The 14,365-nt window shown below is 35.3% G+C and overlaps 4 protein-coding genes and 1 non-coding gene across 7 annotated transcripts; 3 read left to right on the top strand and 2 right to left on the bottom strand.

Annotated features, from left to right (window-relative positions):
* The first annotated feature begins 253 nt into the window (after positions 1-253).
* Positions 254-3,073, top strand: PAD2 (proteasome alpha subunit D2). Its single transcript, XM_016344412.3, has 3 exons — positions 254-571; positions 1,340-1,754; positions 2,730-3,073. The coding sequence occupies exons 1-3, from the start codon at positions 399-401 to the stop codon at positions 2,889-2,891; spliced, it is 750 nt and encodes a 249-aa protein (XP_016199898.1). The 5' UTR covers positions 254-398; the 3' UTR covers positions 2,892-3,073.
* A 582-nt stretch (positions 3,074-3,655) lies between these two features.
* TRNAI-AAU (transfer RNA isoleucine (anticodon AAU)) lies at positions 3,656-3,729 on the bottom strand. Its single transcript has one exon. It is a non-coding gene; the product is annotated as a tRNA-Ile (tRNA).
* On the top strand, positions 3,725-5,565 carry LOC107639832 (uncharacterized). The gene is made up of 3 exons (XM_016343684.3): positions 3,725-3,876; positions 4,942-5,055; positions 5,145-5,565. Exons 1-3 carry the CDS (start codon positions 3,859-3,861, stop codon positions 5,274-5,276), a joined length of 264 nt encoding a protein of 87 aa, XP_016199170.1. The 5' UTR covers positions 3,725-3,858; the 3' UTR covers positions 5,277-5,565.
* A 1,022-nt stretch (positions 5,566-6,587) lies between these two features.
* LOC107639027 (Tetratricopeptide repeat (TPR)-like superfamily protein) lies at positions 6,588-9,041 on the top strand. The gene is made up of 4 exons (XM_016342773.3): positions 6,588-6,908; positions 7,015-7,227; positions 7,372-7,527; positions 7,750-9,041. The coding sequence occupies exons 1-4, from the start codon at positions 6,741-6,743 to the stop codon at positions 8,719-8,721; spliced, it is 1,509 nt and encodes a 502-aa protein (XP_016198259.1). The 5' UTR covers positions 6,588-6,740; the 3' UTR covers positions 8,722-9,041.
* Positions 9,042-9,207: 166 nt separating this feature from the next.
* On the bottom strand, positions 9,208-13,756 carry ATRAD17 (RADIATION SENSITIVE 17). Of its 3 annotated transcripts, XR_015900792.1 has the most exons (13): positions 13,320-13,752; positions 12,953-13,010; positions 12,621-12,706; positions 12,493-12,540; positions 12,046-12,102; positions 11,655-11,757; positions 11,089-11,399; positions 10,654-11,008; positions 10,444-10,569; positions 10,115-10,313; positions 9,968-10,028; positions 9,456-9,780; positions 9,208-9,302 (listed from the first exon to the last, which is right to left on the bottom strand). XR_015900792.1 is itself a non-coding variant. In XM_088500718.1 (12 exons), exons 1-12 carry the CDS (start codon positions 13,518-13,520, stop codon positions 9,568-9,570), a joined length of 1,818 nt encoding a protein of 605 aa, XP_088356844.1. In that variant the 5' UTR covers positions 13,521-13,756; the 3' UTR covers positions 9,340-9,567. The 3 variants fall into 3 exon arrangements, 2 of the variants coding, with proteins under 2 accessions (XP_088356844.1, XP_088356845.1); XM_088500718.1 differs by lacking the exon at positions 9,208-9,302 and having other exon boundaries at positions 9,340-9,780; positions 13,320-13,756; XM_088500719.1 differs by lacking the exon at positions 9,208-9,302 and having other exon boundaries at positions 9,340-9,780; positions 12,963-13,010; positions 13,320-13,756.
* Between the last annotated feature and the right edge of the window lie 609 nt (positions 13,757-14,365).

Here is a 14,365-nt window from a genome sequence, read left to right as displayed (position 1 = left end):
AATTTCTTTTTGTAAGGAAATACTCTTTAAACTAATAAATTATTGCATGCACAAAACAGAATTTGAACACCCGATACTTATTTAAGTAGACGAGTAGACTGACTACTCTATCAATTCAAGCTGGTTATAGAAAATTTGTTAATAGTATTGAGCCAGTGGTTGGGGAATTGGCAAGCAAAGATGGACCCATAATACCAAAAAATTGAAGGCCCAATAAAGGACCAAAAAGCCCAATAAGAATAATAGTGTTAATGTGTTATAGTATACTTGTTCCCTAAGCAGCTGCTACTGCATCATCACACTCAACAGAAGAATCAGCAAATTAAAACACAAAGCAAAGCAAAGAAAGAAGAAACCTTTTTGACTAAACAACACAGATTTGAATCGCACCACCACCCATGGCTAGGTACGACAGAGCTATCACCGTCTTCTCGCCGGACGGCCACCTCTTCCAGGTCGAATACGCTCTCGAGGCCGTCCGCAAGGGCAACGCCGCCGTTGGAGTCCGTGGCACCGACAACGTCGTGCTCGGCGTCGAGAAGAAATCCACCGCCAAGCTCCAAGACTCCAGGTAACACCATAACCCTAATCCTATATTTTAAACTTTTGTTCCCAAAGTTTGCGACTTTTCATAAAATCCCTCTCCGAAATTTTCTTACTTTGCCTGAAATGGTGATCTTTCGGACCCTCCACTCCCCAATTACTAGTTCTGTGATTCAATTTTTCTAATGTATTTCTAATTGTTATTGTGATAATTATTGTGGTTAGGCTTTCTGGGGTGTGATCTTGCTGAGTACATTTTTGTAGGGTAGATAGATGATAGATCCCTTTGGTACCGAGAATGGCTTCTAGGGTTTATGTTTATTTGGAACTTTCTCTAATTAGGCATTCTATGTTGACTTCAGTGTTGATATGCTGATTTTACTTGGATGCTCACTAGAATGTAGATATTTTTGGGATGATTTTGCAGAGAAATGTTGTTTTAGCTTTGAAGTATGATATAGAACATATATAGGTTGATTTTGTTGTATAATGCTCCATTTTGAAACCTTTCTGTTGCTTGGTTAGCATATAATTTGATCACTAATGACTAGGTTTGAGAATATTGGATCCCTTCGGTAGTGTTTGGACTTTTGATGTGAAGTAATTTCTTAGTTTCAGGAAGGCCTTTAAGATGCTTTTGCCACAACCCTCAATGCTTTGCAAGAATTGTTAGCTCCTCTTTAGAAGCACTCAAAGAATTGAGTTTTGCAGTTTCTGTTGTGTGCTATATATAGCAATATAGGAGATAGTATGGTGTTTACTTGTCTCACCATTATGTTGCATTATATTTTTGCAGAACGGTGAGGAAGATTGTCAATCTGGACGATCACATTGCTCTTGCTTGTGCAGGACTAAAAGCTGATGCACGTGTCCTTATAAACAGGGCAAGAGTTGAATGTCAAAGCCATAGGCTTACTGTCGAGGATCCAGTGACGGTAGAGTACATAACTCGTTACATTGCAGGTCTTCAGCAGAAGTACACACAAAGTGGTGGTGTTCGGCCCTTTGGCCTTTCAACCTTGATTGTTGGTTTTGATCCATACACTGGTACACCATCCCTGTACCAAACGGATCCTTCTGGCACATTCTCAGCTTGGAAAGCCAACGCAACTGGTAGAAACTCAAATTCCATCCGGGAGTTCCTAGAGAAGAACTACAAGGAAGTTTCTGGCCAAGAAACCATAAAATTGGCTATCCGAGCATTGCTTGAGGTGAGGTCATTTGTTCTTTTCGTCTTGGTGGAAGCATACTTGAATTTATTATGTATCTTGGTTTCTTGCTGCAATATTTTGAAGGTTTTTCTTCTTTCAAATGCTAAAGGGAACTCTTCTCCTTTGTTCTTTGCATGTGTCTATCTTATGATGCTTTGAATTTAAAAGGGTTTCTTCAATTATGAGTTTACATTCATTTTTCCAATACAGAAATCATGCCTAACCTTTCTGCTTACATAAAATGTACCAATCTTTCAAGTCTTTGTCCTTGATGCATGTTCTGGCAAACTATGTGGTACATAATCTAGCAATTTATTCATGTAAATACTAAATAGTTTTATTTTTCAGTTGTTTTATTAAAAACAATTGTGTGAGTATCATGAAATCATTTCAGGCATCCAATCTAATATTTCCTTACTTCAGCTTGTTATAAGTGTTGATGATGGTAAGTAGTATTAGCCTCAAAAGTTTCATCATTATCCATTTTTCCAGTTAATTGTTTGTTTTGTTCGACTGAATTATACTTAAGAATTCTTTAAAAATCCACTAATATCATTTAGTGGGTTGATAATATATTGACTAAAGCAAGCACTTGTCTGATAATTTGTTCTTAAAAAGCAAAATATTTATGTGAGGGGTTCCTTAATTGTTATGCTGCGACACAGCCCAGAACTTTTAAGCAATTATATTAGGATGTGTATAGTACATGATTGCAAGAGGGAGTCACATTATTACTTTAATCATCTGCCAGATTCTTCATATATTGTTTGACAAATTTACAATCAAACCTGATAAATCTGATGGTTGTACACTGGCTTGACACGACCTAACAATAGAATCGTCATAAGTGATTCTTTTATGTGTTTTGAATGATTACAGTGCTTGTGTGAGCTAGTAACTCATCTTATATGGAACTGGATAAATCAATAATGACTGTTTCACTTATGACTTTTCCTTCTTGGTGTATGAAATAAGGTCGTTGAGAGCGGAGGCAAGAACATTGAAGTTGCTGTGATGACGAAAGAGCAAGGCTTGCGTCAACTTGAGGAAGCCGAAATCGATGCTATTGTGGCCGAGATTGAAGCCGAGAAAGCAGCAGCTGAGGCCGCAAAGAAAGCTCCTCCTAAGGAGACATGAATTTTCTGTTTCTTTTGTTTTGTATTATGCGATCAATGTTCTTACTAGGTGTTGGCCGTACTTTAGTGAACAAAAATTAAAGCCACTGTGGCTAATATTGAAACAAAAGAAAAACAGCTGCTGAGGCTGCAAAGAAAGATCGTTTGAGGAGACATTTATTTACTTATGTTTTTCTTTTTCAATTTTTCTCATGAATTGTTCTTGTAGGTGCTATTGGTCCACACAAAATGAGTGCTTAATTATTTGTGGGTCAAATCATATAGAATTTAATTTATATCGTCACAAATTGAGTTTTGTGTTGAACCATGATCTGACAGGCACTAGCAACTAGTATATAAACAGTTTGAGTTATGGCATACAACAATATTTAGTAGAAGTTCATATTAACCAGAATATAAGAGTAATCAAGAGCTTTAATGCATTAACTAAATTAGATTATTAGGTCTTGAATGCATCAACAAGTAATCAAGAGTAATCAAGAGCTTTAATGCATCAACAATATTTGGTCTTGAATATTCATCGTACATTCTTTCTTCGAAATTCAGTTGTAGTAGTTTGTCTTCGTTACTGAATACCCAGTGCAGCAGTTTTACTTCATGAAGTTTATATGTACTTTACCAAGAAATTATCATTGCCTTTTTATGATTAAAATCAATGAATTAAGCGAGTCAAAATAGGGAGTAATATCATTCTGATAGTTATAGGAAGGGAGAAAAATGGACTAGAAGTGGCAAAATTGTAAAAGGAAGAATAAAATTGTAAAATGGCCCATGCAGGTCTCGAACCTGCGACCTTTGCGTTATTAGCACGACGCTCTAACCAACTGAGCTAATAGGCCAGTTGGTAATAGAGCTAGTTATTATTTTATGTATACATAAACAATCTCCACAAGAATATAATTGAAGAACTTCATCGACAGCATCAAGAGGAAGGAACATCTTCAGATTTTGCCATACATACGCCCGCCATGATCGAAGATTACGAGGTTCTCTGTTGTTCTTTTTTCCTTTTCCCCTAAATTCATTCAAGATAATAATTAAAGTAAAAATTCGAAATTTCCTATTTTTAAATGCTTTCAAAAGTAAAAACCCCTAATTTCGTATTTGTTTTCTTTGATTCAGTATATTCTGTCGATCTCGTTGATACCATTTCCTGTGAATACGTCAATTTTCAGTTTCTCGCATCATTTTTGGTTATCGTTCTGATTGTTTTGGATCAATTGTTCGCTTTGAGCTATGAATCTGTTAGTTTATGCTTGCCTTTGCTCTTTTCCTTTTCCAGCTGAATGATAACTCTTGAGAGAATTTCATTAATTTTGCTAGGGTTAGAGTTTTGGGTTCATTCATGGAAGATAGTAAACCTCTTAGAATTTTCCATATAATTTATGTTTGTAAGAGGTTGCACACTTGCACCTCAAAAGTCTCAAACACATTTTAATTGTGATTCTTGATGGTACTAGTTCATAAGGATGGGAAGATAAGCATATGGATAATTTATTTCAGTTACAGTTTTTGGAAATGAGAATCATTGTTTGAAGCTAAGTGTTGATGTGACTTATTCTGATTCTGGTTGGTGGTTTGGTTTGAAGCTATGCTTTATCTCTTACCTGATCATACATATGATGGCAAGATAGTTAAGTTCCCCTGAATTTCAGTAAGCATTAACTCAGAATCTTGTATGATGTTTGACTCGGGATTTGCTTTTTCGATTCTGATTCTTGCTTTAGTGTTTGTTATTGCCATGGAAAGCTATCTTTTTTGAAAGCTTGGGAGATAAATAGTAGGAAAAAAGTGATGCTTCTGTTCTTACATGTCAAATAAAACAATATACCTTAAATGTATGAATTGATAGAGAAGTTTTGGTCTTGAGCATTAACAACAACTCCAATACTTGGAATTCAAAATAGCTTGTGATTTTGGGGAAAAAAGCATTGGTTTCTTTCTCCTTCCCCTTTGGGTTTCCATCTTACCGGTCGCAGTCTGTGGAGCGAGTAATTGCATTCACTTTGAACAATTTTTGTGAAAGAACTGAACTGAATTTGGTTTTTCAGGTAGAAGAGAAAAAGCAAGCTGCTGCTGATGTATTGTTTCAATACTCGAAATTCGTGATGGCATCCATTGGAAACCAGGTTCGACCCTGTGATTTGAGGTTACATTTGATGAAGGTATGAGACAACATCCCTGTGCCTGTTGTAACACTTGTTTAGTTATCTATGCTTTCCATCCTTTCATAAATGCCATTTATCACTTTCAGGAGATTTCAGGTATGCCAACTTCGTTAAATAGAGAATCAACGCAGGTCGCAGCCTCTCCCGATGCAATGGGGGAGTCATCAAGTTCAGGAACAGCTAGACTTGATAAAGTTGACAGTTTCCGCGCACTGTAGTTGCTAATTGTCATAGTTATTGTTTAAGAAGTAGAATTATGACTACTTTTCATGTCCTATCTGATTTGATCTATGTAGTTGATCTCACTTTATGTGACAAGATTTCCTTTGTTGATGTTGTTCATATGTGGTTCCTTAGAAGCACTGTTCTGCATCTTTGCATTGGTACACAAGTTATGTTATCCTTTTGTGTAGTGTCTCATAGTTTTTATAAAAGTGTAATAATGTTTTGTTTCTTGGAAAATATATTATCCATTTTCTTCTTAAGCACAAGGTTGATTACCAAAAAGTGTTACCTTACAAATAACTTTTGTTTAATGAGTTTTTTGTAAAAATTTTGAAGTTTTTTTTCTCATAAAATTATGTTTTTTTTTTCTGGTAGAACTCATAAAATTATGTTACTGTCATTATAAATACCCTAGATCTTCTCTTTAGGTTTTTTTTCCCCGGAAGATATGGAAAAAAAATGAGATTTTAATCATTTTATTAATTAGTTAAATGCACATCAATATTTAGATATTGCTAAAAGTTATCTTTCTATTTAATAATAATAATAATAATAATAGGATTTTGTTTGTATATACTATCAATCTAAAGAAGAAGAAAAAACTAGGACAGAATTATGTATTGGTGAAATTAATAAAAGTATCCTACTAAACCATGTATATTTCAAAAGTCTTACAAATTGTAAGTATTTATTTATTCGTTAATAATTTTTTTTAGTATTCATTTACTATTTATATAATAAACCACAATACATAAAAAAATTCGATAATGATATACGATATTACATAGGCTATTATATAGGATGTCAAATTTTTATTAAAAATATGAATAACCAAAATTATTTACTTATCTCAATAAATAATTAAATACTGTTATAATTTCTTTTTATGCCATATTGGAATGAATAAAATAAAAATATACTTGAAAACTATATAGTCAACAACTAAAAATATTTCATGTGCCCAAAAAAAACTTATGAATAATTAAATAAAAGTAATGAAAATATTAATCTAAGAATGTTAATTACAATAATCAAATATAAATGCACTAATGTATTCTCATTTTAATAACAAAAAACAAATTTACATTTTAGAAATTAAGACAACATTATTTTTTATTAAATAGATTAAAAAACTGTGCAATTTTTTCCGATATTAGAAGAAAAAAATTATGCAAAGTTATTTAAGGTATGAGCAACCCGAACGTGTTAACGCCGCTAAATCTAATATTACATCTTCCAACGGCTACTTTCTAACGGCTACTCAATTTTCAAAAACTTAAAAACCTGAACTCATCCGCATGAACAATCCCACACTCTCTTCTCTCTGCTTTTTCTTCTTCTAATCACTCATTCTTCTGCTTCTTCATTTTCAACACTGTTCTACTCTATCTTCTCTCAACAGAAACAAAAAGAAGAAAAGAATTTATCTTTTTTTTTTCCTTTCAGTTTTGATAATAATGTTGCAAGATATGTGGAATGCTCCCCCAGGATTCAGACCAACAAAGTCTGCACCTTCGTCGCCGGCGAAGCCTCTCGGGGTTTCAAGAACACGCTCCGAATCCTTCCACGTCACTCACAAGGTTCCCGTTGGTGACAGTCCCTATGTTAGAGCAAAAAATGTTCAGGTTAGGATCTTGGTTAACTTGCTTCTTTCTTGGTGTTTGATTCATAAAATGCTCCAACCTAATTATGATTTTTTTTTATCTAATTCTTTTTTTTTCTTTGTTTCAGTTGGTGGATAAGGATCCAGAGAGAGCAATTCCACTGTTTTGGGCAGCCATTAATGCCGGAGATAGAGTAGATAGTGCTTTGAAAGACATGGCAATTGTGATGAAGCAGCAGAACCGGGCCGAAGAAGCCATCGAAGCCATTAAATCTCTTCGAAGTAGATGCTCTGATCAAGCACAAGAATCCCTTGATAACATCCTCTTGGATCTTTACAAGGTAATTATTATTAAGATGATGATGATGATGCATCCAATGTGCACCAGTGTATTTAATTGTTTCTAGTTTCGTAAGTGTTAGTCCTTCAACATTGTTCACTAGCAATGCTGAAAAACTCAATGTTGAATCTTGTTTTCTTCACAGAGATGTGGTAGACTTGATGATCAAATTGGTCTATTGAAGCACAAGCTGTTCTTGATTCAACAAGGTTTGGCTTTCAATGGCAAGCGTACAAAGACTGCTAGATCTCAAGGGAAAAAGTTTCAAGTATCTGTGGAACAAGAAGCCACAAGGTTACTGGTATGAAGAAAATTGTAAACTTCAGAGTCTCAATTTTAACTTGTGTCATTTATTTATTTTGATTCTTATATTTATGTGTCCTTGTGATCACTTAACTTGGGAATACTTTGTTTTCTTTTCCTTTTTTTTTTATATCTCTATTTGATATGCATTGTGATTAAGTGAATTTTTCCATCACAAATTACATGAAACTGAGCTGAATTTGTTGTTGTGAATGTGTAGGGGAACTTGGGATGGGCATTGATGCAGCAGAACAACTATGTAGAAGCAGAAGAGGCCTATCGGCGCGCGCTATCGATAGCTCCAGACAACAACAAGATGTGCAATCTAGGCATCTGTCTGATGAAGCAAGGGAGGATAAGCGAGGCGAAAGAGACCCTCTTTAGAGTGAAACCGGCTGTCCCGGACGGCCCAAGAGGCTCAGATTCCCATCTCAAGGCCTATGAAAGGGCACAGCAAATGCTCAAAGACCTCGAATCCGAGATGATGAGCAAAGGAAATGGTGATAGGATTGAACAGAAGAGACTCTTTGAGGCTTTCTTGGGTTCATCATCAATTTGGCAGCCTCAGCCTTGTAAGGATCATCATACAAGCATGATGCCATCATCAATGATGAACAATAAGGCAGCAGCACAGGATGAATTCGCCGATGAAAACATCAATTCCAACATAACAACAATAAATCCAGCACCACCACCAATGCAGAAAAGTACCAAACTTGTTAGTGCCATGTTGGGGAATAACTCACTCAATGTTGCAGCCCCACCATTTTATGTATCAAAATCTTCTTTGTCTTTCAAGGAGCCTATGCCACAGCCACCTATTGAGAATCCTTTCTCGGAGACCCTTAAGAGAACAAGGTCTGGAAATGCTGCAGGATCCATGAGGGTGTTGAATGATGTGGGAGAGCTCAATAACAACAAGTTGCATAGGGAAATTGAGGTGCCAGAGAACAAAACAAGAAGGAGGCTATCATTAGAGGACAATAATGATGAGAAGAACAAGTTAACAGATTTGTTACCCAACAACAAGGACTTTGAAGATGCTATTCTTTCTGCAATTCTTGGACCCCCAAATGAGTCTCATACAACAACATCAAATGACACAAATAGCACTGGGATTTTCCAGAACAAGATTGACAAGAGGCTTAAGGTTTTTCAAGATATTACATTATCTTTGAGTCCTAGGGCCTGAAAACCAACCAATTTGATTTAATAATTTAATTACCTAAATAACATAGTTTTTTTTAGGTTGGAGATGAACTTGGTCTCCATTTTTTTAAGTAACTTCATTTCATGCTAGAGGAAGATGAAGTGTATTATGCATTTATGCTACATTTTTATAGCAGTTCTACGAATAGGAGTAGCTGCATGTAGACTATTTTGCATTAGTTTACTTTGTCTATTACTTATTTGTTATGCCTTGTAAATCCAGGCACATTGACTTTGTAATAAGCCGATTTTGAGTTGATACATCTTGAAATCAAATTAATTTGATTATTCCGTAGCTTTGCTGCATCTAGTTTGTTCTATTCACGCCAAATAGTTGAATGAGAAATAGGGGAGTTTGAGGATGTTGCAATTTTTCTTTTATGGCCTTTCCTTTCTGAGCTTTGAGAAATAGAAAACAAATGATAGAACATTTTTCTATCGATCCCTATTTGTTCCATGAACTTGGATATAATAAAAACACTTTCATAAAATAAAAGTTGATATCTACAATGGTTTTCCCAGACCGAAAATTTAATCCAGGAAATTGGACTAACACTTTACCACCTTGACAAATGATAGAACATTTTTCTATCGATCCCTATTTGTTCCATGAACTTGGATATAATAAAAACACTTTCATAAAATAAAAGTTGATATTTACAATGGTTTTCCCAGACCGAAAATTTAATCCAGGAAATTGGACTAACACTTTACCACCTTGACACGTATGTTGTTACATCACAGTGATAACAAAAACTACTCACAACTTATCATTCCCCATAGTCCTTGAATCGACAATAAAATGTCAACCTCCTTAATTGTAGAATCTCTACCAATCTTCTATGTCATCATCATCATCTTCTTGGGCATCTAAATTCATTTTGTCAACATCAACATCTTCCATATCCAAGTCCTGCACTGAATCCTGATAACATGCCCTATCTCCAAGCAGTTTTTGCATAGGCATGTACTCCATGGCCATAACAGATGTATTATAAGAACTCAATTTCCAATCAGAGTCTCTCAATCTAAACAACTCATCCTGCAATGGAAGATCATGAACAGAAGACAATTTTTTAGTGTGATGAAAACTATACTCTATTTCTGCTCTCTAAATTACTTTTCTCTCTCAAATTAAATGAACAGGTAGCATATTTTAAATGAGCTCCTCCAATATTGGAAATTGGAAGATGTTAAAATTTACAGAAAGAAAGGCCACAATCAAACACCTTGTTGTAAAGTGATGATTTCTCAACCTGCCAGAGATTTGGTCTACGAATTGCATGCCACCTGTAAAAGTCAACAATATTAAACATGACAGAGAAACAGATATTTTGCTCACACAACAGACGCATCCATATAAGTGATATCCTAACCTAGATGATACTACATGAGAATTTCCAAACAGAACCCCGCGCACAGCAATTGATGCAGCAGCTGACTGCAGCATGCTCTCTGCTTCATTATAACTAGATAGCGTTCCCCGAAGTTTAGAAAGAAGGATGTCTGCATCACCTAGATATGTAGACACGGTACATGCATCATCTATTGCTTCATCATCCACAAACTCCAGAACTGCAAGAAATCAGAATGTGGGAAAAATAAAACTTACTGGCTTTGGTTCTGAAAATAAATAATGGAATAAAACATCTTCATTATAAAGTTTTCACAAAGGACATCAACAAAAAGTGGCCAGGAAAAATACCATTTTCATGCAGAAAATCAGCAACCTGTCCCGGCTGTACATGGGCTTGAGAAAGAATCTTCTCTGGGACATCCATTTTTAAAGGTAATCTTGAAAATCTTTCTTGTATATGAAAGCCATGTTGGTCTACAAAATAAGAAAAACAACTTAATGTGAATAAGCTGCAATCCAAAGAAAATATGAGTGTCAATTTTCACCAAATTATAGTACCATAGTTTACTGCAGCACCAGCCTCCCTCTTATTGTGTAGAAACTTCCCCAAGGCATGAAATAAATTAAGTGTCTCATCTCTGCCAAAATTCAATGAATATCCATCCTCTAATCCTTCAGATGTATTACTGTGATCTTGTAATGGACCAAGAGCATCAGCGGATTGAGAAAAGGAAGGGACTTGATTTGGTTTCAGACAGAAAAACTGTAACGAAGTAATTGCATGTCTGATGTCACCTTCACTGGCTTTTGCTATTAGATCAACATGGTCAGCAGGAATATCACACTGCTCCATTTGGCATATTCTAAAGAGAACCTTCTTAATAGAATTAGTAGTGATTGGATTGAATGCCACCTGAAAGTTTCCCAAAAGTTGGGTTAGAATTCTCTTAACAAGAAGTCAAAAAATGCAAGAGAATCTTTCAAGGAAGTAACCTTACAAGCCCCAGAACTCTCTAGAGATAGCTGAAGTTCATGCAGGTTTCGCGCATTGGGATCTGCTGAATCAGTATTGCCATAGTCGGTGAACAATATTGCTGTGGGTACCTGAGCTGAGCGCACTAAAAGGTGCAAGCAATCTTTAAGCCTTCCGAAAGCAGCTTTCCCATTTGTCAAGGGAAGGTCATCTATTAAAAGTATGACAGATGGCTTTGACTCGCTTGTAAGAGAAGCTGACATTACTCCATATTTCCGTATTCTCTCAACAAAAGTTTCAAATTCTTCCAACTTGGATGTGTATTTTACTCCTGACGATAGAAAATAAAATTATGGGGAAAATATGTAATTAGGTACAACTGATTAGAATGCTCTTTCCTTTCTCCAAAATTTAATGTAAGCATTTTCCTATTTGGACTGTAAACCAAATGCACACTGTCATTTGATTTTGAACATACACTAACACAAGGAACCTCATGGTTTAGAATCAGAGAGGCTAAAGCAGAAAAGAATTGAATTAAGTTCTTCTCGTACTAACTTATCAAGTGTAGACTAGCTTGACCCACCTGCGCCAGAATTGTAAAGATGCTCTTGCCAAAGTACAGGCGTAGGTGTGTCCCATCCACATACTACTGCGCCCAGGTGAGATGCAATTACATGAATAGTAGCCTACATAACAAGAATAAAATTTCCAATGTCAATGTAGAATTCATAGGAAAGTTCATAATTCTGAAATGCAGAAATTCAGTAATAATTGAACTAACATGTGCATATATACGTAGCTAAAATAAAGAAGGAAATCCAAATAAGAAACAAATCAAAATGCTGATAAAAGAATTCCAAGCCACATTAGCATGCACCAGATTTCGACAAATCTAGATTGCCCAGAGTCGGGTTGTGTCTATAAAAAAAGGCAGGAGGGTAAAGGTGTTAACAAGAGAATGGAAGAGTACATACGGATTTTCCAACTCCCGCCTGTCCAGTGATGACAAGAACATTACTTCCGATGACATCCTGTAGGTTTACAAAAAGAAAGGAGGGGGATTAAAAAAAACACAATATGAAAAGACAAACAACACACTACGTATCTAAGGATCAGAAAAATTTTAATTCACTGTTTATTAGTATAACGAAATTCTGGGGAAAGCATTTCTATAGAAATTTAAACTCCAAATGTAAACAATTCATATGGAGAAACACTGAAAAAGTGACTCAAAATAACTAAAAGCCAACAAGTGACCCTTTTTCTAATAAGTAAAAATCCTCCTTTTAACCACCCAAATTGTATAATCTGCAAACAAGGCACTAACATCAGTCCTCCTTTTATAATCACCCAAATTCTATAATCCGAGAACAAAACACAAACATCAGTTAAAATCCTAAAACCTCTTTTGCTAAATGTACCTTTGAAGGATTCACCCTTTCATCAAACCACATCTTAACTTCATCAACCTGTAAAACAAAGCAGAAAGAGCAAATTAAGACGCCATTTATATCACCAAAATTAACAACTTAAGGATCAGTGTCTTGACCTTTTTCTTGTGAACAGCAAGTTCTTCCACAGAAAGGGGCTTGTATTTATCAACCCACAGATCCTCTCCAATGCTCCTCCTAGTACCTGATGCAAAAGTTATGACTCATGAGAGAGGGGAATACAACAGATTCAGAAAACAAAAAAGTTTCCATGACTATAGGATTGTGAACTAGAAACTTTTAAATTCATTAAATCAAATTTTTTCTCCAAGTCAATGAACTTTGACTCATGCCTGTCTTAAAGAGTTTCCAGTATTCCAAAATTAAGTTCTCAGCTTCATCATAAAAATACGAAGTCCTGTGTTGAAACATGAACAAAGAGAAAGCATACCAGCAGATACCTTTGACCCTGTGAACACATCATTGAAGTCATCTTCAAATAAGCTGATCTGCAATAAATTCAATTCAACACATCCTCATTTAGTCAAATAACACACCTCCAAAAGAAATGCAACTCGTTTTGGCACTTTAAAACAGAATATATTCTTTACATTAACATTCAATCAAGCATTATCATGTTAACAGAAAAATACCAAACTCACACTACAGTATCAAAAAATTATCACTATAATGTCACACCACAAAAAATAGAAAACAATAGTTAACAATTTTAAATTGAAGTCCACAAACCTAACCTAGCATTTTCGACAAATATTGGCAAAACTTTGAAGAAAAAAACAAATAAAAAAAATGGATACCTCATGGAGCTTAGAGAGGCGAGAACGAGAAGCAGAATCTCTAGCCCTCTTCTTTCCACGTGAGCTTGTTGAACTCGAACTCGACTTCGGCCTCTTACAGTTTCTGGTGCTGCTTCTGGTTCTACTCCCTTTCAACGAGCGATTCTCGGATCCTCCTTCATCGTCGGAAGAGATCACAACGAAGCCGTTTCGTTTTGCCATGAGCAGCTGCTGAAGGAAGTAAAAACCCTACAACTAACTAACTAACTAACTAATTGATTGATTGAATAATAACTAACTAAGGAACGAACTAACAAACTCGATCAAGGATTGTGAGTTCGCGGTTTAGGATTAACTAAGAGACTCTGCTGCTCATGGTGATGATGGTAAAGCGAAATTGGGAACCATTTTAGAATTGTGAGAAAGACGAAGTGCGGGGGTTTCGAAATTACGCGGGTATCTGCTTCTCTGATTTTTTGGGAACATGCCTTCGGGGTTGTGGGCCCATCATCATTATGGGCCTTATGTTCTCTTCTTGGCCCATATCTAGCCCATTTTTTTTTATTTTAGTAACACCATTAAGTCTTACTTTTGACAAAAACAATAACGTATTAATTCTTTTTTTTTTTTTTGGCTCAAAATCAAGAGAAATGTCATGGGAATAAGTTTATCTATCACTAAACCAACCTAGTATTGAGTTAAGTTCATAATAACACTTAAATTTATTTTAATAAAAATGTGTTACTTGAAAAACTTGACCTCAGACGTTGAAGAGCAACGATCTAGTGGGGTTAGGTTTGTAGTGACCAATTGGACAAATATTATTTTGGGTTAGTTCAGATAAAAAGCCGAAAAATGATATGCTTCACAAGCATAGCTAAAGGCTTGGGATGGGACACTTTAAAAAAAACCTTAAATATCAATTAAAATTTTTGAACAATCAACATAGATTACTTCATAAAACGCTTTTTTAGTATCATTTTTAAGTTATTATAATATTATGAATTTAATGTTGATACATCTTTAGAATAAAAAATTTTTACATGAGTATCTAATTACATAATACC

The sequence above is a fragment of the Arachis ipaensis genome, chromosome B1 (assembly GCF_059453495.1).
Source record: "Arachis ipaensis isolate K30076 ecotype BB chromosome B1, ASM5945349v1, whole genome shotgun sequence".
Taxonomy (NCBI): Eukaryota; Viridiplantae; Streptophyta; class Magnoliopsida; order Fabales; family Fabaceae; genus Arachis; species Arachis ipaensis.
Note: the sequence above shows the minus strand (reverse complement) of the source record. Positions and strands in the feature narration are given on the sequence as shown.

What these genes read in the sequence shown, in the direction of transcription:
- LOC107639832 (XM_016343684.3), top strand. An exon ending in TGAGGTTACATTTGATGAAG is followed by an intron (nt 5,056 to 5,144) that starts GTATGAGACAAC and finishes TATCACTTTCAG; the next exon opens with GAGATTTCAGGTATGCCAAC.
- LOC107639027 (XM_016342773.3), top strand. Translation starts at nt 6,741, where the DNA reads ATGTTGCAAGATATGTGGAATGCTCCCCCAGGATTCAGACCAACAAAG. An exon ending in TTAGAGCAAAAAATGTTCAG is followed by an intron (nt 6,909 to 7,014) that starts GTTAGGATCTTG and finishes TCTTTGTTTCAG; the next exon opens with TTGGTGGATAAGGATCCAGA. An exon ending in TCCTCTTGGATCTTTACAAG is followed by an intron (nt 7,228 to 7,371) that starts GTAATTATTATT and finishes TTTTCTTCACAG; the next exon opens with AGATGTGGTAGACTTGATGA.
- PAD2 (XM_016344412.3), top strand. Translation starts at nt 399, where the DNA reads ATGGCTAGGTACGACAGAGCTATCACCGTCTTCTCGCCGGACGGCCAC. An exon ending in GCCAAGCTCCAAGACTCCAG is followed by an intron (nt 572 to 1,339) that starts GTAACACCATAA and finishes ATATTTTTGCAG; the next exon opens with AACGGTGAGGAAGATTGTCA. An exon ending in CTATCCGAGCATTGCTTGAG is followed by an intron (nt 1,755 to 2,729) that starts GTGAGGTCATTT and finishes GTATGAAATAAG; the next exon opens with GTCGTTGAGAGCGGAGGCAA.
- ATRAD17 (XM_088500718.1), bottom strand. Translation starts at nt 13,520, where the DNA reads ATGGCAAAACGAAACGGCTTCGTTGTGATCTCTTCCGACGATGAAGGA. An exon ending in AAAGGGTGAATCCTTCAAAG is followed by an intron (nt 12,103 to 12,492) that starts GTACATTTAGCA and finishes GTAAACCTACAG; the next exon opens with GATGTCATCGGAAGTAATGT. An exon ending in AATCATCACTTTACAACAAG is followed by an intron (nt 9,781 to 9,967) that starts GTGTTTGATTGT and finishes CTTCCATTGCAG; the next exon opens with GATGAGTTGTTTAGATTGAG.